Source organism: Oculina patagonica, chromosome 7 (genome assembly GCF_052425735.1).
Source record: "Oculina patagonica isolate OP01 chromosome 7, crgOcupat, whole genome shotgun sequence".
In the NCBI taxonomy this organism is placed as follows: domain Eukaryota; kingdom Metazoa; phylum Cnidaria; class Anthozoa; order Scleractinia; family Oculinidae; genus Oculina; species Oculina patagonica.
In genome coordinates, this window is record NC_135764.1 from 761,104 (window position 1) to 786,349 (window position 25,246).

General features: G+C 38.4%; 1 protein-coding gene across 1 annotated transcript; it reads right to left on the reverse strand.

Moving 5' to 3' along the window:
- Positions 1 to 1,458: 1,458 nt before the first annotated feature.
- LOC144659617 (polycystin family receptor for egg jelly-like) lies at positions 1,459 to 21,967 on the reverse strand. The gene is made up of 17 exons (XM_078520087.1): positions 21,423 to 21,967; positions 19,324 to 19,372; positions 18,012 to 18,219; positions 17,284 to 17,708; positions 16,361 to 16,750; positions 15,479 to 15,769; positions 14,555 to 14,963; positions 13,428 to 14,034; positions 13,142 to 13,318; positions 12,570 to 12,695; positions 11,603 to 11,788; positions 10,760 to 11,008; positions 9,745 to 10,476; positions 7,740 to 7,976; positions 5,914 to 7,164; positions 5,302 to 5,470; positions 1,459 to 4,293 (listed from the first exon to the last, which is right to left on the reverse strand). Exons 2-17 carry the CDS (start codon positions 19,370 to 19,372, stop codon positions 2,582 to 2,584), a joined length of 7,218 nt encoding a protein of 2,405 aa, XP_078376213.1. The 5' UTR covers positions 21,423 to 21,967; the 3' UTR covers positions 1,459 to 2,581.
- Between the last annotated feature and the right edge of the window lie 3,279 nt (positions 21,968 to 25,246).

The window sequence follows — 25,246 nt, forward strand, 5'->3', positions numbered from 1 at the left end:
TGAAAGGCCTGCAAGAACCTCTCATCCACGGTTATTAGTCATTTTCATTGTTTTGATCTCACGAGTATATCCTTGAGAGACCTACCCCTTTTGTATGATGATATAAGATGAGGTTCTTTGAATATTTTTTTAGCACAATGGTTTTTCATGAGTATATGGTAAAAAATGTTTCAAGTTTGGTACTATCGGGTGGTATTGCGTTACAAAAGGCAAACATTTTTTTCATTTAGGTTTTGTTTGGAGTGTCTGCTTTTTGTTTTTAAAATAACTTCCGCGGGAGTTCTTTAGACTAGATTTCCTGGGTAACCTCTCTACCTCCTCGATAAATGTGATTTGAAGTACTTGTATTTTTTCCTCAAATGCTGTTTAAGAGGAATTTGTTGAGGCCTTTCTTAACTCCTGGTGGGTAACACGAGGAGAAATGAGTGTACTGAAATGTTTCAGTGGGCTTGTTATGGATACATAGGTCAAGCACTCATTCGTATATGAATCTTTCGCCTTTGCCAACGCTGGTGCCCAGAAAAGTAGTTTCTGTATTCGACATTTTACTCGTGAACTTAATGGTGGGATGATGGTTATTTGCTTGATCAATGAACTGAGTTAAAACCTCTCTGTTGGTGTCCCAGAGGGAGAAAATGTCGTCGATATACCGTTTCCAAGCGAGAGGTTTTAATGCGCTTTGGCTAAGAATTAATATATTGGCAGGATATACACTGTAAAGGGCCAAGGAATGTTAATGCAACCGCGACTGGTTGGGGGAGGGGAGTAGTGGAGTAGAAGTCATTTGCCGCAAAAACATTTTAACAGTGTTTTCTGAATCAAAGTTTGGACCCCCACAATAAAAAATGCCTGGATCCGCCCCTGTCACTCGAATTGCCTTCAAAAAACAACTTGAATTACTGAGATTGTAGACTAAAGTATTCTTCCTCTCCCTTAACAGTTTGTTAAGCGACACGCGAAAAAAAAGTAGTGAAAGGAAAAAACCCGCCGATCTCTTTTTCTCCTTGACGTCCGGGATGGTTGTTCTTGCTATCAGAGAGAGCATCTTCAAGCTCTCTGATTCACCTGAAATCGTACACGGGATCGGTTCCAACTGGTAACATACCGTAAAATTCCAGTTATAAGCCCCCCCGCTTATAAGCCCCCCCGGTTATAGGCCCATCAACCTGGAAACAAAAAAATACATCCGGTTATAAGCCCCCCCCCCCCTCGGATATAAGCCCACCTCTACCGGATGACAGTACTGAACAGGGCTAAATGTTGCTTTTTTGTGCGTTTTTAACTTAAAAACGTATTTCGATCAACACTCCCGAGGCTCGTTTTGAAACGTTTTTTTCCTTCCGCTTACAAGCCCTCCCGAATATAAGCCCCTCCGCTTATAAGCCCACCCAAAAACCCTTACGAAGTTGTATAAGCCCAGGGCTTATAACCGGAATTCTACGGTATGAGATAACAGGCTTGTTTTATTACCAACAAATCACACTTCTACTTTATTTTTTTTCAATTTCACTTCACTATTTCACATTAAAGTAAAACTTGAAACAGCAAGGGAACCGCCAAGGATAATGCTGCTATCGTAGTATCTAACAAGAGATCTAATCAGTCGAAAAAAATGAATTCACATAAACAAACAATACAGCAAGGCTGGCAGTATGTAAAATAACTCAGAGGAACAACGTGTTGATGAGTTCCAATAAGAACAAAACAGTTGTTCACGGTTGAAACCTTACTTTATGGGTTCTATAACAACTGGAGTATTAAGTAACATTTTCACATGGATATATCTTATCTCAAATGTAATTACTAAGCAACTTTTTTTCTGATTTTAACCTTGGTTTATATATGAAATGTTTTGGAAGCATCCCTATAACACTGAACATTGATACTGAAGAATCCAAAACATCCTTGAGAGTAAAAACCGCGGTCTTTCTTAAAATAATGTTATTTACACTACAATAGCGATTATTTTTCGAACACTAAATTTACACTGAGAGGGGCCTGAAGGAGCAAAATGACAACTAGCTATAACTGGGACTTGCCTATTTTTGCACTGGAAAAAAGGGATTTGGGTCAGTGGGACTTGGACTTGGAATCACAAACCAAAAAATAGACTGGGATGTGGGCAAAACTTAGGCTGGTAAATGGGAATTGAGGAAAATTTGTGCTGGTAAACGGGATCTATACCTCCCCCTTCAGGACCCTCTGCTGAAATAATACACAACTTAATTGAAACAAAGGAAAAATAAATAGCAAACCAAGTGCAAATTATCTACATGACGTAGTGTATTTTGAACGAACTCAACGACCAAAAATTAAATTATCGCCTTTTATACATCACATTAATCAACTACAGGCATTGGCCATTATACCTGCACTGCCTGAGCCCCAGACGCCGTTGCGTTCCGTCGTCAAAGGGAGGGAAGCAGAGAGAGGGGGTTGATTGTTAGTTCTATTGTTACGGCTTCACGCGCACTGCGCCTAACCAAGTAGGTAAGCCTGGGGACGAGCGAGGCAGATACCCGCATGTTAATTCTCAATTTGCCAACTTCTTTCATTGATGCAGTAATAAAAGCAAAAAAGTTCAAGCAAATGATTCATTCACAGTTCCTAGTGACGGATCTGTGGAAACATAAGCTTTCATTTTGTGGCGTAATAAGTGAAAGTTCTCTTCTTCTTCGGAATATCCCTGGAGTATATTATCCAAGCGCTGGAATAGGTCTTGCTTGGTCTTCTGTAATCTGCGCAGTTGAGTTTTAATGACATCATCTTTGAAGCGTACTTTCTTTTCGTTCTTGTTATTGTTCTGATCTTCATAGTTTGCATGCTTCAGGTATCCAATGATATTACTGACCTTATCAAAGAAAGATTTTCTTCTCGTGTTGCTTGGCTTGTCATTGTCTGATCCTTGGATCATTTGCTCCTTAGAGGCTTTGATGGCTTGGCTGATTAAATCAAAGTTAACCGCCTTACCGTTCTTGGAATTAAGCTCAGGATTCTTAGCCTCTTTTTCTTTCGACTGGACGAATGTTTCCTTGACTTTCGAGTGTTGTATACCATTACTTATCGCATCAAAAAGAATCTTGCTTTCGCTTGAGCTTTTCCAATCACATTCATCAATAAGGTCGTATAATTCGCTTTCATGAACTGCGCTCTTGGCCTCCAAAAGAGCGTCGTTCATAATAGCGATAAAGAAGTTCATTGACACAATAGTTAGACTTGTTAGAAGCAAAGCAGCAAAGACCCTGCCAAATGTGTCATTGGCCTCCGCTAGATCGTTGATAGGCCTGGCCTTGACTCGACCCAAAGTTAACTCAAGTTGGAAGTATATTCCTCTTAGAACCGTCGAGTAGCGCTCTGTTCCATTTCCGAAGATCAAAATACCAAAGTGTAAGAAAGCCACGAAGAAAGTCAACAGCACAACAGCAAAAGATGAAAGAAGCCGTGCAGACGTCTTCAATGTTTTCGAGAATACGGCAATATGCTCATTGAATCTAATAAGCCGCAAGAGTTTTACAGTGACAATAAATGTTAGAATCCCTAAAACAGCATTCTCAGCATCAAACCAAGCTACAGTTTCTTGGAAACTGACATTCGCGTAAACGTTTTCTTGCAATTTTCTTATCACTGAAGTGATTCTGTCCGTCTGTACAATGTACATAACCACAGCTAGCACAGAGAATACTACTTGGAATATTTCTACCCAGTTCCAAAAAGATTTGAAATACCTAGACCGCTGTTTGTAAAGCTTGTAACATTCTCTTCCAAAATACAGTACAACGAATACGATGAATAAAAAAACACAGATTGAATAAAACTGCTGTGATGCTGTTTCGGTGGAGTACAATGAGATAACTTCAGTTCTTGTCAAGGGTGCTCTATATCCGGAGGCTTCAACTTCGTAGAAATATGTTCCAATTCCTAAAATATTTACTGACGGATTGAACGTGGCAAATTCCAAAATAACAGCTCTAGATTTTCTGTCCAACCAGTCATTGTTTTCTAAACTTTTAATTATGCTGAAAGCTGTTGAATTCTCGTATCCCAAGTCTGCCACGAATCCTCCGCCGGGGTAAAGTGCAAATTGTCCCCATTTTGGAACGGTGTCACTCTCCCCGGCATTCTGGTATCGCCACGGCTTCGGACAAAGTCGGAGTAACTCGTCGCGACTCGTAAAGTTGTCGGCGGGCTTCCAGCCTGGTTTACTGTAGGCGATCTTCTCTTCGTTGGATATCGAGTATCCGTCGTAGCAAACCGGAAACATGACTTTCATGAAATCCAAGACGTCGCAAGATGCTGCAAATTTCGAAAAAACCATCTTTAGCTAGGCACTTGGTATAAAAAGACAGGAAAATAGTTGTTGTATAGAGAAGGCAACCCTAATTTGGATATATTAGTTTTAGTCCTTTACATTTTAAAATATTTTCATGATTTCTAGTTCTTTTTAAATCTTTTAACCCCTATACTCCGACCATTTTGCTAATCCGAACAATAATGACCATTTTTGGGATTCCTCAACCTTCTTATGGATTTGATCTTTTAATACAACCACTCTAAATGCTTTATATATCGATGAGATAAAATGACAACTACTCGTACAAAAAAGAAATTGTATAGTAAGAGCGGTTTTCGTTTGAGGTCGTCTTTTGTGCCAGTAGTTAAAAAGATAAGTTCGTTTCTCTGTTCGATTTTTTTTCGTTTGAGAATGTATCAGTCGACGGATCAATCAAAACTGGTGAAATGTTCTCCACATCAAGAGAACATTTGCGTGTCTTGCCTCTTCTCGCTCGCTAGACTGTCCAAAATCCTCCCGCGTTTTTCAGTTTTCAGTTCAGTGTCGAAAAACCAAAACCAAAGTAACAACCCTGGCCGATCACAAAGGACGCAGACAATCCAGTGAATCAATCAAAACTGTTGTAAAGGAAATACAAGTACACAAAGCTGGTGCGAAGCGCGGGAAAACGTGAGCGCACGAATCACGATTGGCCTTGGTTTTACTTAATTCTGATTGGTTGAGAAAGTGGCGCGAGTCTTTTAAGCCAATCACCAACGGGAGTGATGCAAAACCAAAGTAAAAACAGATTTACTTAAGATACTCAAGTGTAAATCGCTCTTTTAAACCAATCAAGTTTTTTTTTCTATCCGTATACGTTTAATGTCCGCGTTTTGTTTGCGCGTAATCATTTCAAAGTCAAATGAAAATCGCTCTAAAAATCGTGTTTTGCAACAACATGGGGTTCTACTGTACCAAGACTTGCTTTCCCAAGTGGCACATCTATGTAAATGTAAAAAAATGAAACTTACTAGGTTTCACTCTCAATTGTCTTGCTCGTGCCATTCCAACGAGAACAGAACACTTGTTTCCAATGTACACGGTCTGATTCTCTTCTTGTCCGTTGTACCATCTACCGGCAAACACACCCGGGACAAAAACATCATTCAGCCAGCTCCAGTACTTTGTGCTGTTTAGAACCTGAAGTTATAAAGGGAAAAGGGAAAATTGTTTTATGAGAAATTATAACAATGAGGCAATTGCTTATGGAGTATTCGTAAATTTCATAGTTAGAACGGTTTTCTTTTGACTGTCGCATAGCCACAATCAAAGTACTTACGAGTCAGTTTAGTTTTCAGTGAGAGACAAAGCGAACACATTATTGTTACTTGTCGAAAGCCGCTCAGAAATTAAACCGCTTCTGGCCAATCAAAACGCTTCAAACGAACGCAAGGAACCAATCAGAACTCACAATGTAGCTTTGCAACCTATGGGAAGCGCAGTATTTGTTTAGAATGTGACTGATCGAGGAAAAAATGCCTGTTTTTCAAATTGTTACAACAGTTTTGAAATGACCAATTGCAGATCTCAAAAAAACCTAATCACGTGATTGGTCCGTAAAAGGTATTGTAGACTGCACTCACCTTGTCAAATCGTGGTAGCCCATCTTGGATGGACTTTGTCATCAGGTATCGATGGTCATTTCTGCTACCATAGCACACCACCATTAGCAGGAAAACGAAGATAACGTAAAAGAAAAGTTCCACGAAAAACCGCGACACGTTTTGTTTTCTGGCTTGACGCTTTCTCATCTCTTCCACTTCCGATAACTTCATTGTCCACAATCTTCGTTTTGAAGAGCTGGCTTTTGCCACTCCAAGGACGTCATCGCCTTCCTGTGTATTCTTCCTTCGTTTAAGAATAGCTGCAAGAAGTAGCGCTGTAAAGAATACTTTAACAGGCTCCGTTATTGTTACATCTTGAGTGAATGATATGAACATTGAGGATAACCACTGCTCGCTGATGCTCTTTCCCCACATCAAACTGTAGAAGATTGAAAACGCCGCAGAAACAGCACAAGAACAAACGAAGAGGAACCAGGCCAGATAAGTGAGCCACTTAGCTTTAGAACAACACAGAGTTTCACTCGAAGACTTTTCAGCTCCTTTTTGAAACAAGAAGGTTATAAAGATGTTAACCGGTGCGACAATAAGCGCGCTTTCAATACCAATGACCACTTGCCTCCACGAGAATTTGAGTGGTCCTATCTGAATAACTTGCTCGGATTTGCCATCCAACTCATAGAACATCGCGTTGGCAAGCATAGCTGTCAGTAATACTGAAAGGCAGCACGACGCCCGCTGTACTCTTGTAAAGCGGCTTTTCCTTGGCTTCGATACAACTGAGACCCAAATGTGTGTTTCCGTGAGTCCTTTCCACCATCGTTTTACAACTTCATGGCTAAAGACCACTTGATTTGGTGCTCGCTCGATTATTCGCTCAATTCGACCATCTTCTCGCTCGAGGGCAAGCCACTGGCTGACGGTAAATGTCGACGATTGCTTTTCTTGTTTGTCCACAACCACGATCTCTTCTAAAAACCACGACGGACTCTCGCCAGAGTTATCATGGCCAATCCGCACTCCCTGAATCGCACCAAGTGGATTATCGACTCTTATAACAAAGACATCCGTGTTCCCCCGAGAAAAGAGAAATTTATCAACTCCAGATTCCTCTGAGCTTAGCTGAATAATTCCAGAGCTTTTATCAGTGCCGTATATCTCCATGGCAACCTTGGCTGTTGTACCGGAATTTCTCCACACACCGGTTGTGATTGTTATCTCATATTCGTGTGAGTTGTTGGATGTGGCTGGTAGCCGCACTGGCAAACCATTCTGTGAAAAATGTGAATGATTGTTCTATTAAGATGTTTTAACGGACTGGGCCTATTTATTCAAAGAAAAATATTAACGCCAAATTTAAAGTAAAAGTATAAGTTATCAATACTCAGGTAACTTCTATTGAACGTTTTAACCTTTATTTTTGACCCCAGCTAAACGAAAACGTCAACTTTCAGAACTTTTGATAAAGCTGAATACATTTAAACAGACGAATAAAAGTTGGAATAATTCACAATCGTGAACTTTTTGGGAAAACACAAGAAGCTGAGAGATGCAATGATTTATTATTCCGTCCTGGGGGGAGGTGGTGAGAGGGAGGTATAGTGCCCAATTTCTCGAACCTCTGGTTTCTCGAAACTCCCAATTATTTGAATCAAGTTTCCTTTCCCTTGGATAGTACTACTCTGTAATTTTACCCATGATTTTTGAAGCAATTTTCGTTTCCCCTGGAGACTCTACTGTACTTTTATCTTCTTCATGCTAAATAAACCGTAGCTACATCTGGTCTTTGATGAGCCCCTGAAATCCGAAAACCATAAAACCAGAATAAGGTTCAATTTGTTACTTACATTACTAGTGTCTTCTTTATCTGCTTTTCTGACGATAACAAGAACAAGAATATAACACAGGAAAACTACAGCCACCGTCACAATAACTGCAACATTTCCAGATTCTCCCAAGTTCTTGAACTCGACCAGGACCTTGTCGAAATCGATCGGATTCGGTTTTATTAAAATACCTCCTCCAAATGACGTCAAATGGTTACAGGAACAGTTAATAGATCCGTTTAATGTTGCTGATAACACCTGCAAGTAATTAATACAAAAACATTGAATTAGAGTTCTTCAAATTGCAAAGAAATTGTCTTTTATAAGTGTAGGTGGAAAAGGGTTTGTCCATGCAGTTACAAATTATTTTTATTAAATTGCAAGTATCGTACAGGACACGACTGCCTGACGTAATTATACTGACGGTAATTATACTGTTTTATAAAATGTCCGAGTAATTGTGCGCGCTGTGATTGGTCAGTTTGACTTCATTATAGCTCCATAAAGCACGCTGCATATGTCACGCGCGTGCTTTCTTTAAGCAATAGACCGCGCTTTCTAGGGCTTTACTGGCGTAATAAAACCACGCGGGATGTTGGGAGAACACGAGAAAAGCTTTTCGCGGTAAACCAATCACAGCGGCTGAAAGAATAAAACACAGGCCTGTTCAGCTCCGCACACAAAATTCACGGATCGACGAGCAAAAACGTTCAAAAGTTGTCTTAAAGCTATAAAAGTCATAAGAAAGGAAAGGAAAAATGCAAACTGACATAGTACGAAGTTTATTCAACGATTTTAAAGTTCTTTGACGTGGAAAACTAGCAAATTGTGGCCGGAGTCATTCATCGCGAAAGTGAGAGACTGCACGAAAACTTTGCAAGTAAAACTTCGCAGACTGACGAAGGTATTGAGAATAAAGGTTAGTTCCACAAACTCTGCTTTAGAAATTTGTTATGATTTTATTTATTCCGCATTCTTTCGTTTTCGCCGAATAACAGACTTGGCAGAAAGCACTGAAAGCATATAAAACTAAAATTATAATTCAAGCGCGAGGACTCAGCGTAAGTTTCTGCCATCAAAATAATTCAAGTAAGCTTTCATCGCGACCAATTTGATGCAGTTTTAATTCCTTTCAAATAACATTTCCGAGTAAATGTTGAATGTAACGATGTCCTTATGCGTAATCGAGCGTAGTGCGACCATGTCGGGACGGATGCGGGACTTTACCGGTACAATAGTACATAGGTTTTTTGAACAATTTGACCAATCAGAGCGCGCGTAGTATCTGAGTTATTTTATAAAGAGTTTAAATAAAGCACGCTACTTACGTCACGAGTTTTAGCGCGCGCAATTTCGTTAACATTTCATAAAAGAAATAAAAAACTTTCTCCTCGTGCATTGTTGAGTTATATAAGCACTTGGGAATTTTTAAGAACACTCGAGAAGTGCGAGAAGCACTCGGCTGCGCCTCGTGCTTCTATATGCACTTCTCTCGTGTTCTTAAAAATTCCCGCGTGCTTATATAACTCAACAATGCATTCGGGTGCGTTTTTTATTTCTTTAATACAGTCCAGAAAATGGCATGAAAGTAATATCTGAACATTTTGCTTGACCTAAACCAGTCAAACCATGGACGTCGGACCGTTTGGTAAAAAGTTTGTGTGATCATATAATCATTCTACAGTCGATACAACAATCGATTATCGGATCGTTGGTAGCGGGCATCTTTACTGCGATTTTCCTAAAAATTGTAATAAATTAAGACATGAATACAGATAGCCATCCTCACTTCCTGCTATCTGAAATAATAGTCTACTTTGGATTGGTTGAGAGGGAGAAAATTAATGATTTGTTTGCACTAGTGTGCAAGTTGCACGAGAATTACCGAATACTGCGGAACGCCGTCAAAGAAGAAAATCACCCGAGGGTCTTTTGAAAAAATCCTGACGATTACCCGAAGGCTTCCAAAGATCGCGGAACTAGAGGGAAAAGTGAGAGCTGATCGAAGAAAGTTCACAAGACTTACTTGACAGCCGTCTGTTATCCACATTTGTCGCTCCCCAGACCAATACACACAGCTCCCCAGGGCTACCGTCAGAGTATAGTTCTGATCAGTCTCAGGATCATATACTGGCACCACAGTTACATTCTTGCTCTGAGGAGGGGTGGGAGGAGGATCCTTGACTTCGACGCACGAGCGCTTTTCTCGTCTTTTACCCAAACAGGATCTTTTTATTCTCTTGCGGGAGTTAATAACACTTCTATTAGAGCTTTGTACTCCAAGAAAGTACTTTCCAGGTCGCTCAACGAACGTTTTTATTGGTAAAAGCTGATTGGACGAGCACTCTGTTTTACCATCCTTTTTGCCATGCGCACTTCGTGTCCAAACGCACCATCCATTGTTGGAGATTGTAGCATTGAGGTCATACTCTCGGGTGGTTGACCGCTGACCATATCGCATGTAAACAAACAGATTTATACCTGCCTTATTAGGTGTGATTTCCAGCATTATCAGGGTGTCTTTGTATTCGACATCTATCTCGTGGAAACGTAAGTTGTCATTATTGGTGAAATACTTCGGGCTTTCTAAGGAGAGCTTCTGAGGTTTTAATGGCATCACGATGTTGACGCTGTCTGAGAGATTTGCTACTTTGATCAGCTTGCGTGTTTTGTCTTTTAAGTCCAGAGTTAGGACATCAGAGTTGACTCGTTGTTTAGTTTTGTCCCAGGCGTAAGGGTTGAATGGAATCGACAGCATCTGCGAAAGAAATAAGTTCGGTTTTCATTAATTGCACGGGACTTTATTAAGCTACCTTTAGCGACAAAGAGTTCAGTCACACCAGTAGTTTTATTTCATTTCGGTTTAATCTTACTTCCTTGACGTTTTTCTTCCCTAGAAAACTATTATTTCAAGGTTTTCTTCTATATCTGAAAGTATTTTTTTACACGATCAGAAAAATGACTATTAATACTAAACGTAGCCCTTGTAAAGCCCAAAAACGCTCCAAGAATGAAGTTTAAACGAGTAAAGATGTACTTACCTGAGTGTCTACAAAACCTGATTTATCAATTTCAGACCCCAATGCATTCTTGTCAGCTGGTAAAACAAATCTACCATCTCCTCCTTCAATCTTTAATCCAGCAAGTTTATCTGGGCTATGGCGTCCTAAGGTCATGGTCAATTCCTTCGTCTCGATCGATATCATTCCTTCATCCGGGAGTCTTCCGGCTAACACTGCATCTCCAATTAAGCTGATAATTTCCATGGAAGTCCTAACTAAATTTTTACCCTGTAAAAATTAAAATTAGAAATAGACTGTTATAGATCACATCGAGTGACCTTAATCACAACGCAACTAATGAAGTGATCCAATTATAACTGGTAGCAAAAAGTTAACATGTAAACCGGTGCCAAGTGCGGGAAAGTACGCCAAATCCAAGTCACAACTTACCTACAATGCAGGTCAAAAGTTGTTGGGACACTTGTTTAAGCGATCTTTTAATCATACAGATTTGTTTGTACTACTCTCCTTGCAAAAGAATGATTTTTCAATGCTTCTTAGAATTCTTTTCTTAACTCCCCCCCCTTTCCCCCAAGAAATGTTAACAAATTAATCTTGCTGTGTGGAGTGGTCAATTCTCAAAAATTCTTATTGTTGTAGGGAAGGGAGAAATAGCAGTCAATTACACTGGAATTGTGCGAAGTGTCCCAGCACTTAACGCCTGCATTGTAGCCGGCATAACAGACGGTGTGGGCAGTGGAGTGCGATACACCGCCTGTTCTGCAGGCCACAACTGACCCGGTTTTTCCGTTTCATAGGTAACGTTACATTCTTGATCGTGCTTTCAAGATAGTGATAGAAAACACGTTTTGACAGCAATACCTGTTCTTGAAGACCTGAGCCCTTATCTCCGGACGCAATGGATGCTCCTGCCTTCAGCACGCTGTTAAGACATGAGCCCAAGTTTTCTGCAGATTGGGTGACCAGCGGTATGTTTGCCACATCTTTCGATTGGGACGAATTCCATAAGAATGACGTCATTTTATTAACGGCAGATAACGAGGAGTTCTATCAAGTTAAAGCAGAGATAGTGAGAGAATGACTTTTCACAAGTAAAAATTATTGCTAGAATCCCTTCTTCAAGAGAACGCAAGTTTCGTATTTTTCCGATTGCCTAAGGCTTGTATAGTGGGAGTATTTTCAAAAACACCACATTGCCATAATCATTTAAAAAGATTCTTCGCACTAGTCTGTGTAGCAAGCTAGTTCCAGGTCATCCTTTTTACTTAGCAAAATTGTTTGTTGACTGAGTCCGATGGGCGAAATAAAAAAATCTGAAATCTTGAATCTGCGTTGATAAGTAACAAAGCATATATTGATGATAATTTAAGTAGTTGTACTGCATGAGTCACTTTTTAAATAATTGGACCATCAGTATACAAAACATTCGGGCACTTCAACGAAAAATTGTCAGCAACAGCACATGTGCGCCCCAAATGAGAAAAGTTAATAATAACGGTACTTTACCGCGGAATATTGTAAAAGGCCAACTTAAAAAGGGCTTATTTCAAATTTCAAATATTTGTTTCTTGTTGTTTTTCCTCGGTCATGGACAATAGTGGTGACGTTGAAACGTCGATAAAAACATTTTAATCCAGTGGACTCGACATGAACAACTTTGTGTTATATTTTTCTCTCATTTATTTAGCTTTATTTGTTTGCCAGATCTTGACTTGTTGTCTTTCCATATAAATATTCGTGTGCAATTTTCATCAGGATGAGAGATAAACATTCAATAAAACTTTTTCCTTTCCTCCTAACACCCTTCCTTCTCTCAAAATTCACTCACCAGTGACGTGGAAGACACTGTTTCTGTTTCCTGAAGAGCTGAACCTATCACTGAAGAGCTTTGCAAAAGGTCTGGAAGACTCTTCACTGGCAATGAGACAATGTTTTTGATGATGATGTCTTGAATCTGTGAACATAGGACGAAGACCGATAAATAGGTTTCAGAGAATACGTTTCATTCGGTCAGGATAAAACTATATTCAACATATGATTCAGCATATATAATTTAACATATTATTTTACATAAGGCAAAGACAAAGGCAAAAGGCAAAGACTCTTATATATCTTTAGCCTCTATACGTTTGAATGACTTCAGCACGACCGACAGTCAATAAGGCGATTTTTGAGCTGCGATTCATTTGTTTAGAAACTTATCTTTCTATTAATCATTGCACATAAAGTTTTCTGCCAACATGCCCAGTAACATAAAATCGAATCAAAGAGAGGAAGACAAAAAGCTAACCAATCAAGTGATTTGCGTCATAACAACTAAACTGAGTTGTTAGAATTTATGGCGCAAAAGGCACTTTAAAACCATGGTAAAAGCCATGATTCCTTTAAAAGTTTAACTACCTTGGCTTTCTCTTTTGAATCCATCGTACCATCTTGTAAAACTGCTTGAAGCACTGCATTTGCTATCTGTGCTGCTTTGCTAAGATCCCCATTTTTAATCGCGTCATTAAACATACTGTTGTTTGCTTTTAGAAAGTTGGTGATGTTTTCTGGCCCCAAGAACGGAGATGGTTCAACCTAAAAAATATAAAAATTCAAATGTACCGGTAATGTAAGATCTCGACTGTTGAGTTATAAAATCGCGATAATTGTGCTATGTAATGTAACGCCATAATGGGCAGATTACCTGCACTGGCAAATTAACTGCTGGAGCAGAAGCACCGTATGGATCAGACACTGTTAAAATTACGGTGTAATTGTCTGACATTTTTCCAGGAGGTAACCAGGAGATAACGGTACTGTTCAAACCACGATATAACATGCTGTACAGACCGTTCCCCAGTTGATACTGGAGCTGGTAAGACAGGGGTGTGCTGTCACTCGTCCAGTTTCTACAAGTCAGGCTAAACTTAGTCTTCAGTGAGATGCCGCTTGACGGAGTGATGGAACATGTCCCCCCTGTAGGTGGTGATGCAGTGGAAAAATCGCAAACACTCATTCCTGATTGCTTGTCTGATGTTCTGACAAACAGTGCCAACCGATAGTTCTTTCCGCCATCAAGGGAGCCTTTCTTGATAACAATGCTGCTTGAATCGAGTGGTGTACTTGTGATATTCTGTAAATCTTTTTTATGCCAAATAATATCGGCATTTGGAGCGCTGGCATTTGATGGGTGCTGTTTGTAGAGTATCCACTCGTACGAAGATATCTTGGTGCACTTCGGTCCTTTGCATTCTAATTGTCTGGACAGTTTAGCTGACGTGCTGATTTTAAGTTCACAGTTTAGGACACAACTGAAAATCAAACAAAAATCGATGACAAGGTTAAATCTGCGTTCAGACAGTGGAGAGAGGCACTACGAGAGTCTAAGAGCACAACGCAGTGCCCCGGCCAGGGCTCAAACCCGGACCGCTTGATCTGGAGTCTAGCGCACTAAATATCAGGCCACTGCGCCTCCTCATTAAAATAGAGGACTTTGTGTTAGATATCAATGAACGGTTTTATTTGCAAAGCATGACTTTTAAAATCTTTGAGTGAGCGTATTTTTTATTTCATCGTTACAGTTCGGTCTTCTCCTGTCTTTCATATCCAAAACCGCAAGCATCAGTCTTTTTAAATAAGTACAGTTAAAAAAGAATAAACACTAATAAACAAATTTGGTAAATGTGGTAATTATCATCTTTAAGTGTATAAATTACACGTCGGCATTACGCGCAGTGGCGCAATCAGTGGTTACACAAAAAACAGCGAAAAGAGCCAGTGTGGTTCCTAGTCCGGTTACTAGAAAGAAAGTCATTGAAATGAATTCCTTACCGTTGAGATATTTCAGGCGGATCTCCTTTCACCAGGTGGATAACTTGATAAACACTTGAACTGCGATAATCTTTTGTCACCACCAGTTTAACTACATAGGTCTTATTCACTAACATATGAGAAGTGTTAAAGGTGATTACAATTCCAGAATCGTTCCCAGAATAACGGATACTTGAGTGGTTTATTCCTGTAAAGGAATCTTTCATTGTTGTCTGGAGGCCGGAATAATTGCCTTTGATCTCACCGTAATGCCAGGTGAAGTTCATCCCAGAGTGGTCACCTCGTCCAACATCCGGGTCATAGGAAAGTGACGCATTCATCGTGATGGTTTCGTTATGTCCTCGGATTACTTCGGCGCCGCCATAGATGACCGCAACAAGGTCTGGTTTTCGTTGGCAAGACTTCCCATCTAAACACCATTAAATGACAACTTTCAGTAAGTTAAAATTGTATGCATTACTATGCAAATACTCTGCATGCCCGTACAAATGCATGTATATAAACGAGGAAGAAGGGTCGCTCTAGCCGCAAAAGCCTCGTTACATTTGCAGCTTTACACCCTGATAAGTTCTTGACAACTGAGATAATAAGAAAAAACAAATTTCCCCAGTAATAACTGAAGCAAACCCATGAAAATGCAAAAAATAAAACACAAGTAAAAACAAGCGAGAGCGCAACGATATGATAAAACAGGGTATGAATCCTTTTGTATGAATATGAGTATAAACCCTACCTTATGCAACGTTTTTGAGTAATGTTAAACCGAAAATAAACTACAAGTAGGATGGCTAGGAATGAGGAAGGTTAGGACAGATGGCGAACAATCCATGAAAAAATGGCAAATGTTTTTAAAGATGCGCCATCCGCGACCTATCTCCTTTAAACATATATGTCCCGATCATGCAGTACGTTTGTTAAACCAACCTGAATATTTTGGTGTATTGCAATAATCGACGTCGCAGCACTTAACATCACAGCATGCAAGTTTATTTGTCTTCATGAGCTCGTGGCAGGATTCTACGGCCTTTTTGCAACCATCACGATTAGTGCAATTCATACCAAACTTTTCCTGGGTCTTGTTAAATCGAGTGTACTCCCAAAAACATCTGTCCTCATCCGATCCACAAACCGTCTGTTTACAGCTGCTGGCCGATACCTCGTCGTTGCTGCAGTTTTCGCATGATCCCAAACACTCATAACATTTGAGAAGCTTGGCTGCAAATGAAAAAAAAAAATTAAATTATGTTCTATTAAATCCTTTTAGCAAAATTTCCAATTTCGTCCTGTTAGTGAAACTAACATTTACTTTCTGAAACAACCTGGCAGCGACCTGTTGTAAAAAAAAAATCTGAGTTTAAAATGTCGAAGAATAAAAACAACTAATAATTTTTTTTTTGGGGGGGGGGGGGTGGGATGGAAGGGAAATTATGCCTACTCCGAATTGGTGGAAACCCGTCGACGCCATTTCAGTTACCTAAAATTAAAGGAGAGCTTCGTTATTGAATGTCGGAGAATCGAACATACAAATCAGATGACATTTTGTATGTGTGTTTAGGATCTATTCAATCCCAGTGCAAGCGACATACATTTTATTTATGCTAGTTCTGAGAAATTGGAAAACATTAAGACTGATTGATTGATTGACGCATCATTGATTGATTGATTGATAAAATCAACCAGCTTCCTCCAGATTGGTTGATGATTTGTTCTATTCTCAACACCTGACTCCTTGCAGTGTATTGTCACTGTAAGGAGAAATGAGCTCTTCATACTTTTAGGAGTATAACAAAAAGGTTGAATTCTTACCTTGACTTACACTGCTACCAAGTAGCGATTGTGAGTCAGTAGCTCGTGATGGATTTATACTCAGTGTATTTATCAGACTTGTCGTTGACATATTCTGCGTCGATGTTGCTGACACATTCAGTGGTGTTGTCTGAGATGTCGAGAGTAAACCCGTTTTATTGACAGTGGGTGTGGGATATACCAACGTTTGATTGACAGTTGGAGTGTTATAAGTCGGCGTTTGATTGGACAATCTTGTTGCAGTCGGGTGGAGTGATGGATTGGGTAGTGCATCAGTGGCCGTAGCTGTTGTTGCTGTTGTGGCTATTTGAGTAAACTCGTCGGTGTTCGACGAAGTCGGCGCTGATGGATTCGCGGAGGTAACTGATGTTGAAAGAGGTCTTGGCGAGCCTGGAAACGATAATCAAAACACATATTCAAAACATATTTTTAAATATGGTATATACAAGGCTAATTAATTAAACAATCAAAATGAACCGAACGTTGTCAACATGTTTGTCATCATCAGGGTTAAAAAGCCGTTCGTGATTTGCATGGTTTTTATACTCAAGTTATTCCCAAAGGGAACAGCTATGCAACATAGCAATTAACTTGTTTGTTCAAAGTTGGGCTCCTTTGTTGGATGATTAGGCCTTTGTTCGTTGTTTCTAAGACCTTCTTGAACAAAAGTTAACACTGAGCGAAAATATAGAGCTAAATGTTGTCTTTTTCAAATTCGTTTTATGGTTGCAGATCTATCTAATTTATTTACTCAAATCAGACAGGCGTGGGGCCTAGTATTTTGTTCAACAGCAAAGTCCAGGGGTTTTTAAGATTGGGGACGAAAGGACTTTGTCGCGCCGTCATTAAATGGATATGGCCAGTCTTTTTTCAAGCTTAACTGACATAAAAATCACTTTGTCAAATGGAACGAAAAAACTTACTCAGTGGCGATGGCTTGTTGAAATCCTTAACGTCATTCACCTCATCTACAGAGAGCGATACATTAAAGATCCAAACATCAGCAATCTTTCCTTTAAACAGATACCCAAGCCATAATCCAGACTCCGTCTCTAATTCAAAAATGCCCGTCATCGTTTTATTTCCCACTTGAACTCCATCCACGAAAAGTCTTGCATGTCCAGTGTTGTTGTCATAAGCTGCTGCAATATGGTGCCACTGATTAAGCTGCAGGTTATCTTTACCCAGTAACGAGTGCTTGGTACTTTGATCTCGTGAATATACGTCGAAGAGTGGGCGAGAGTTGTCAAGGGATAACCCGACGCCGTAGTTAGAGTCCTTCCAGTAGGAAATAATTTCCCCACCAGCTCTTTCAGGGTATACCCAGGCAAGCAGCGTGATAGAATATCTAGACGAAAGAGAAGTTTGATAGCAAAAAATGATTTTCTACTGAGAAAGAAATTACTGTATGAGAAGTGATATATGCTGTTGAATAGGGAGCAGCATGTAGTGCTAAAGTTCGTCCTAAAATCTCCAGCATTCCCCGAGTTTTCAGATTATACGAGACGTTTTACATTTTTTGAAATACCCTAATATATTATTTCTAAGTTCCTAGGAATGTTTTTTGATTTTCTGATCTCCAGCGATCCTTTTCAACCCGACCCCAAACATTGTCGTCTTTATAGGGAGCTAGCTTATATCAACCAGTTACCTTGTGTCTAGAGGACCTGATCCATTAAGATATATGTAACTGGGAGGGGTTCGGGCTCCAGTGAAAGCGTACGAGCCGTCTGTTTCGCCGTACACCCCTGACGCGGAGTTTGCGTTGAAAATGATCCCTCCCGGATTTCCAAACGAACTGGAATCCTTTGCTCCAGTGGAAGCGTTGAGAGGGTAGTACCCCACGGGATCTTGAATCCCTACAGTAAAGGTAAGGAATATTATACGTGGCGTGATTTTGTATTGTAGGAATATTTGAAGAGTTGGTTACGATTTTTTTGCATACACTTGCAAATATTTACCAAAAAGGAGTACAACAATTTTTTTATTGCAGTAGGATCCTTTGTTACCCTTCCCATTCTCGGCAAACACGAGAATGGGTAAAGTTATAACTTGTGAATGATAAGGAGCGATCGAAAGACCTCTCAACAGAATAAGAATATATATAAATACTGCAGAATAGCCATTCAAGTAGACAAAAATCAGTAACCATTCTGTATGTTCTATTATTCCGAACTCGAAATAGTAAAGCAATCTTGAGACCGGTGTCTAGAATTGTTTTCGTAATTACAAGGGTACGTATTATAAAGACTATAAAGTGAACGAAATCCCTTTCGAATTCGAACGGTACGTCTAATTCAGAAAGTGCTTCCCCGCTTACCTTAAAAAAAACTGTTTTTTTCTCTGATTATAATTCAGGAACCGTTTCCTTTAGTAAAATAGCAAGGCATGATCTCTTGCTTTATTGTTTTTCTAACAGTTTTTCCATCTTTGTAAATTACAGGTTACAGGTGGGTCAAACTATACCTCGAGTAAAAACTTCTAGCCAAAATCTGGTTTAATCGTAAACAAATGAGCCGTTGCAATTATTTTGCATTTTTTCAGTGCAAAAAATGACTTTAAAATAAAATGACAGTAGACTGAGCACCTGTATAACTATCGGTGACATCGGGCAGGTATTTCGATAGGAAGAAAAAGCTTGAAGTTGTGTAGAGATATACAGCGATGCGTTCAGACCAGGAAATTATTGAATCGAGCGAGCGAACCCACAACACTCAAACGAAAAACTATAGCTACACCCTGGCATCTGTGGCTTAGTAGAGACACGGTAAAGCTACTATATTGATTTAAAGACCCTTCTTTACAAACCATGCCCAAATGTTAATCAACGAGCCAGGCTAAACGATTTTACAAATGAAATAAACAAAGTGGTTGTCCAAAAGTAAAAAAAAAAAAAAAACGTTCAGAATTCGTGACGAAATAACTTGCATAAGTAAGAATGCACTTATCAGTCGTTTACTTACCTTGGGAGGTTGCCAGGATCCCCCAAAACAGCAAAATAACTTGCTGCATCTTAAGAAAGATATAAACAACCATATCGATTAAACAATTAGCTTTAAAAAATACGAAATAAAAACTTACGAGGTACGCGAGTGTTTGTTTTATTAGATAATCAAACCGCATCGCACAAACGATTTTTCGTCGCAGTAATTATTTTAAAAGGTTGTTGTGCATATTCATCGATCATCCATTATTAACCGAGTCACGATATTAATACTGAGAACTTTTCTATCACAAATTCGCTGATTTTCATTAATGTAACAAAGTTGCAGGAAACACTCTGAAATTTCAAATGTTGTACGCGGCCTAAGGGACGGACCATTATTTTTTTGGAGGGGGGGGGGGGGGGGATGAAAAATATTGAAAAAAAATTGTTTGCAGGGCCTGGAAAGACAAAATAAATTGTTTGCAAACACGATATGTATAACAAAAAATAGTAAGAATTTCGAAAAAAAAATGTTTGCAGAGGTGCATAAACTAAAAAAAGGTTTACAGAGGAAAAATTTTCATCCCCCCCTCCAAGAAAGTAATGGTCCGTCCCTAATTAGGTTAAGTAGAAAATAACTTCGAGAAAAGTGTGTGAAAACGCCATATGTTATTTTTCCAGCTGGGTGTTTGAGTCGCAATACTGAAGTTATTAACCGGTAGTTGATGCTGTACTAGTACAGGCAAGATAAAATTCGATATAAAACTCGATGTGTGGTTGTCCTTTTTCACAATTGGTCTCCACTGACAGTAGTAAAAACACAATACAAATTTTCCCTGCTATATATGAAAAAAAAAACATGCAAAAAATTAATATTTCCAACGGCTGGTATCTTAGCAACCATAAAAACAAATTTAACAAAGCATACAAAAGGTTTTCCAGTATTAAAAGAGTGTTCCGCTCTTAGCCAGAATTTACGGAAAAGAGGTCAAACGTGTACGTTTTTGTATTGCTCTATAGCCACTTATGGTTTCAGCTCTGTGCATTATTTTAATGTGCTGAGCGAAATTCAACGGATTAATTTTTACCTAACAAAGCCATAAAAATCGTATTTAAAACTGTTTCCTTTTAAGGCATTAAATATTCATGTTGGTTTCAAAGCTTCTTAAAAAGATATCAAAAGGTTTTGCGAGTGAATATGACTCGATCCCACTGAATTAATGCGAAACACAATTTCATAATCGGAATAAGCCGAGGTTTTACACATATCAATGGTTGAATTATCAACTTAATTGTATTATTAAACTGCTGAACATTCGGAGCAATTATTTGCCGGATATCGTCCTTGCTGACTTCGTGTTTGTTTTTAGTAGTCCTGGATATCTCTACAGCGTTAAGTCTACAAATAACTTATAAACTTACAATGTCGAAGATCGCAATAGCCCAATGTGAAGCCGGAGCGACAAGATTAATTTTCTGTATATAGACCTTGCTACTGCGGCAATGCTAGGTGCAAGAAAAACAATTGTGCGTATTCCTTTTTTTCCTGTCTTCATAAAATGCATTTCATTAGTAACTTTCTCGTTCCGTTGCGTGTACGTTATTTGAAAAAGCTGCAAGTTACAGCAATCAGTTTCAACTACGATGAAATAGATTGCAGCACGCCCTCAGAGTCATTAACAAAGATATAGTTATTCAGTATGTTAAATTGGTTGAGACTGACATGTCATTAATCTTCGAAGTGTTAAGGCTATAAGAACTTCTCGTACATTCACCCGGCTATTTCATCTTCAGTGCGAGCGCTTGCTGACAAGTCAATAGCAATAGTTTTATGTTGTGCGTATCATTTTTTTAGATTCTCCTTCTAAAGAGCAATGATTTCAATCCAAAAAAAAATCTTATTTAATTTGTTATTTAAGTGAAATTCCAAAACAATCTTAACCGAGTATCTCTTTTGATAATTAAAATCCGTTAATATGCATGCAACAAAGTTATCTAAAGCTCCAATTTTTCAATGAAAAAGTGATTTACATATGGGATTCTCACAAGACGATTTTTATGATTGCCGTAAAAACTCACATACCGAATCGTATTTTTGTAAATAGCTTTCCTATAATAAGATTATGATGTACTCACCGTTTAAGCCTCTAGGATCTTGCTTTTTCCACGTTGATGTCCCAATATAAGTCAGGCTGTCCCGCTACACACTGACATTTATGGACCCACTCGGCTCAGTCTGGTTCTCAACTCAGCAAAACTGACAACGCTTATTGAAGTGATGTGCGTCACATGATCATATTATAATTGTTAACCTAACACATTAAACACATCCCTTTGTAAATAAAAATTCTTACATAAATCCACCTACACGTGGACATCTCCTCTAGCAAAACTCAGTTAACTGAATAAATTCTTGCAAACAGCAAGTTTACTTGAATGTGGGAAACAATTTTGCGCTTTGCAAGCAATTTAATGCCAGTAAAAAATACAGTGTATTAATTTTTCTGGGAACCGAAAACCGCGAAACTCAATAATTTAAAACGATGACGGAAAACTTTAAAAGTAAGTATTGAATTTCTTACCGCATATGCATATTGAATGAACATCTGGCAATTTTTTGCAGTGACACTTGAAGACAATTCCAATTTAAAATGAATAAAAGTTAATAAAATGTTATCAAAAATGACCAAGGGAATATTGCTTCTAGTGAAATAATAAAAAGTTCCCAAGATTTTCATGCAGGTTTATATACGACTAGGCAAAGACAGTAAATAAGATTGTCATTCTTATCAAGTTTCTATTTAACAATTTATGAACGTCATCAACTCACTTTAAGCATAAACATCAAAATAACGTTGATGTCACAAGGAAACTATTTAACTTAGCAAACTCTATAAAAGCATTTGTAAGCATACAAATGTCCTATATTGTATAGCCTGCGTTGCAGACTGATTAGCCGAACAAAAAAAAATGAAAATGCTTTAGGAATCATTAACAAGACTGACATTTCATGTAGTTATGCAATTAGGCCAAGAGAAAACATGTCATGTAAGTCCACCTGTTTCAATTCACAACTCATTAAATATATCTAAAAATATACTGAAAAATATATATATAATATACTGAAAAATACTTCTTTTTTCCTTTTTTTTTCATCTGGTAAAATTTAAGTTCCTTGTTTAATTGTTTCATAGTGGGTGATGAGTTACTGGCTTAGAAGGATTTGAAAATTTTACAAAATGGATATGAAGACTCATATTAAAGTTTGCATTGCAATGTAAATATGACGAGTTCAGTGTGTTAAGGTAACGGGTAAAAAATTAATATTAAAATAGTCGAGGCGACGATAACAAAATTACGCAGGCTACCAAAATTCCACTTCTCAAATAGTGAAGCAGACTCTTTTTTTCTTTTCAGAAAGAAAGCAAAAACTTGACCAAAATGTATCAATATTTCAAGGTTGTAAAGCAGTTGGACTGTTCATTGAAAAGCCAGAAAGCTACAATGCTCGAATTTCAGTTTTTAATTAGCAAACTCTCTCTAGCGGCGTTTTTTCATTTATGAGTTCATTAGAGACGCTATAAAGTTGCTAATTTACCTGACTCGTTGTCAACGCTTTGAAACTTTAATTAAACTAGATTTCAATTTTTACTTCAGACACGCAAAGACTTCCGTCAAAAAATCGCTCAGGATTTTTTGCCACAAAAAAGTCTGAGTATTTGTTTCGTTAGAGTTTATGCATAAAACAAATTGCAAATATGTTGGTGGTTGTATAGAATTGATTGATTAGGAACGGCTTCCATCGGCACTTTTAAAGTTCAACATTAGTTGATTAAAAACATGATCAAAAAGACCCATTTATAATGAAAAAGTAAATTATTTATCCTGATCGTGGTTAACAAGAATATCATTGACGTTTGGTCAGTTTGAATTTTGTAGTCAGTCTTTAAAACTATTCTGCTATCGTTGCACAAGAATAAAACTGCATGTAGTTTGTTTAACATAATGCTAATTTTTCTGTAAGCACATGCTACGTTAGAAGACGGTTCATTTTGCTAGCAGCCCAAGCCGGCATCTTAAAGGAAAAAGAGTATAAACATTGTAATATAAACATTTTAATATTTAATGTCATTCTTAAAACCAATTTTTAATAACAGCAACGGTTCAAATGGTTGAAACAAGAAAAGCACCGTCTTAAACCTGATTTGAGCTCTTTTAAAATGATAGTTTTAAAAGATTGCACTTTAAGAAAAAACCTTTATTTAAGCAGTAAAAAAGGAAAAGTTGAACTTATTATTTATAATTGTCTTCCTCGCATTATTACTCTTTTTATCGTTTTATACAATTAGTAAACATTTTCTTTCTCAGGGACGAGGATATACGCATTAAACCCCTCCTTTGCCGGGCCTTTCATCTTTCGGGGAACGAGGCTGCATTCTTAAACTGTTAAAACTACACGTCATTACAACCTGTGTCAAATGGTGTAGGCAGCATCTTTTAAGTTGCTGATTAGTTGACAGATGTCGGTACTAAAGATGTCCCTATGAAAGATGTAGTTTCCTTATTAAAAGAAGCTACATCATGAATTAGACCTCATTGACTCTTTCGGAGCTAAAGTCGAATTTTGTCGACATTTGGAGGGCAGTCATTGAACCACTTGTGACGTCATCAATTTGCATCTCGGCCGATTTTGTGGTAGGCCACCAATACAGATAGGGTAGGTCTTTCCACACGATTTTCCATCTTGAATATCGACTTATTCTGAAAGAGATAGTATGATCTCTTTTGGTTGCAAATTTGGTGGTAAAACAGGCCAATACACCTGTAATTGATCAAGGTTTCTTTCCAGTCTCTTACCAATGATGAAGACCAAAACTTCTTCGGCCAGTAGAAAGGATGGGAAAGATAAAAAAGCCCGAGAAAATAAAAGGATAGGAGCAAGAAAAAGATCATGGAAAAACGTGACGGACAAACCATTTGGGAAATGGAAGGAAATTAAGAGTGCATTACTGGCAAGCAATATCAATCAAACAAAGGAAATTTGATCTCATTAGCTAAAAAAGATAATTTCAAGAAACCTGGAGTTTCTTCAACTATAAAATTTTGCGTGGTTTACTTCCTTAAAGCGGCATGGGTAACATTATTACTATCATTGTTTAGAAACACCGAGCCGAGTTGAAGGATCCTAGTCAGCCACGCCTTGAAATACGTGAAATCCGCCATTTTCGATGCCATTGAAATTATAGAAATTATATGGTGGAAGTCTGTTAACTTACCTTTAACCGCTTCACAGTGATCTCTTTCGTTCGTATAGACACGCTCTGCGTGAAATATAATACTGAAAGTCCCGTATGTATACAAAAACGTATTAACCAAGGCGTGGCTTACTAGGGTCCTTTAAAACGAACTTTGTATTAGCTCCTGGTATACCTTATTATAGGAAATTAACGCTTGTGTTAATTAAGGTATTGGAAATTAACGCGAATTGAAGGAAAAATTACTTCTTAATAAAGGAAACTAACGCAAAAGAAGGGGTAACATTTCAAAATGAAGGAAATTAACGCGACGAACACAAAGGAAAAAAGAACTTGTTGAGACAACAGGAACAAGTTTACTTTAACACGAAGGAATCTGACCGCCTCGAGCGTTCTTCACAGTTTTAGTGATCCGGCAGATTTCCATCCTGATGCCTATTCCTAAGAGTCAAGACGTCTGGACTGTATCGAGAAATTGGGGCCAAAATAATGGAAATTAGGGTCATGGAAATTAACACCCCCGGCTTAATTAACGGCGCGGAAATTAACGTCACAAAAATCAACGCAAATTAAATTAACGCGAAGTTTTGAAATTCGCGTTAATTTTACGAAGCGTTAATTTCCTGTAATAAGGTACTTGGATATCGCTGATCCCTTGGTGACAAACAGTATTTGCTTTGAAGAATGAAGTAAATGTTTTAGTTA

Bases quoted from the DNA above. Each gene is read 5' to 3' on its own strand.
- LOC144659617 (XM_078520087.1), bottom strand. From the start codon at position 19,372: ATGCAGCAAGTTATTTTGCTGTTTTGGGGGATCCTGGCAACCTCCCAA. The intron at 13,319-13,427 runs GTAATCTGCCCA...TATATTTTTTAG, and splicing joins CAGTTAATTTGCCAGTGCAG to GTTGAACCATCTCCGTTCTT. The intron at 7,165-7,739 runs GTAAGTAACAAA...CATTTTTCACAG, and splicing joins ATAAAGAAGACACTAGTAAT to AATGGTTTGCCAGTGCGGCT.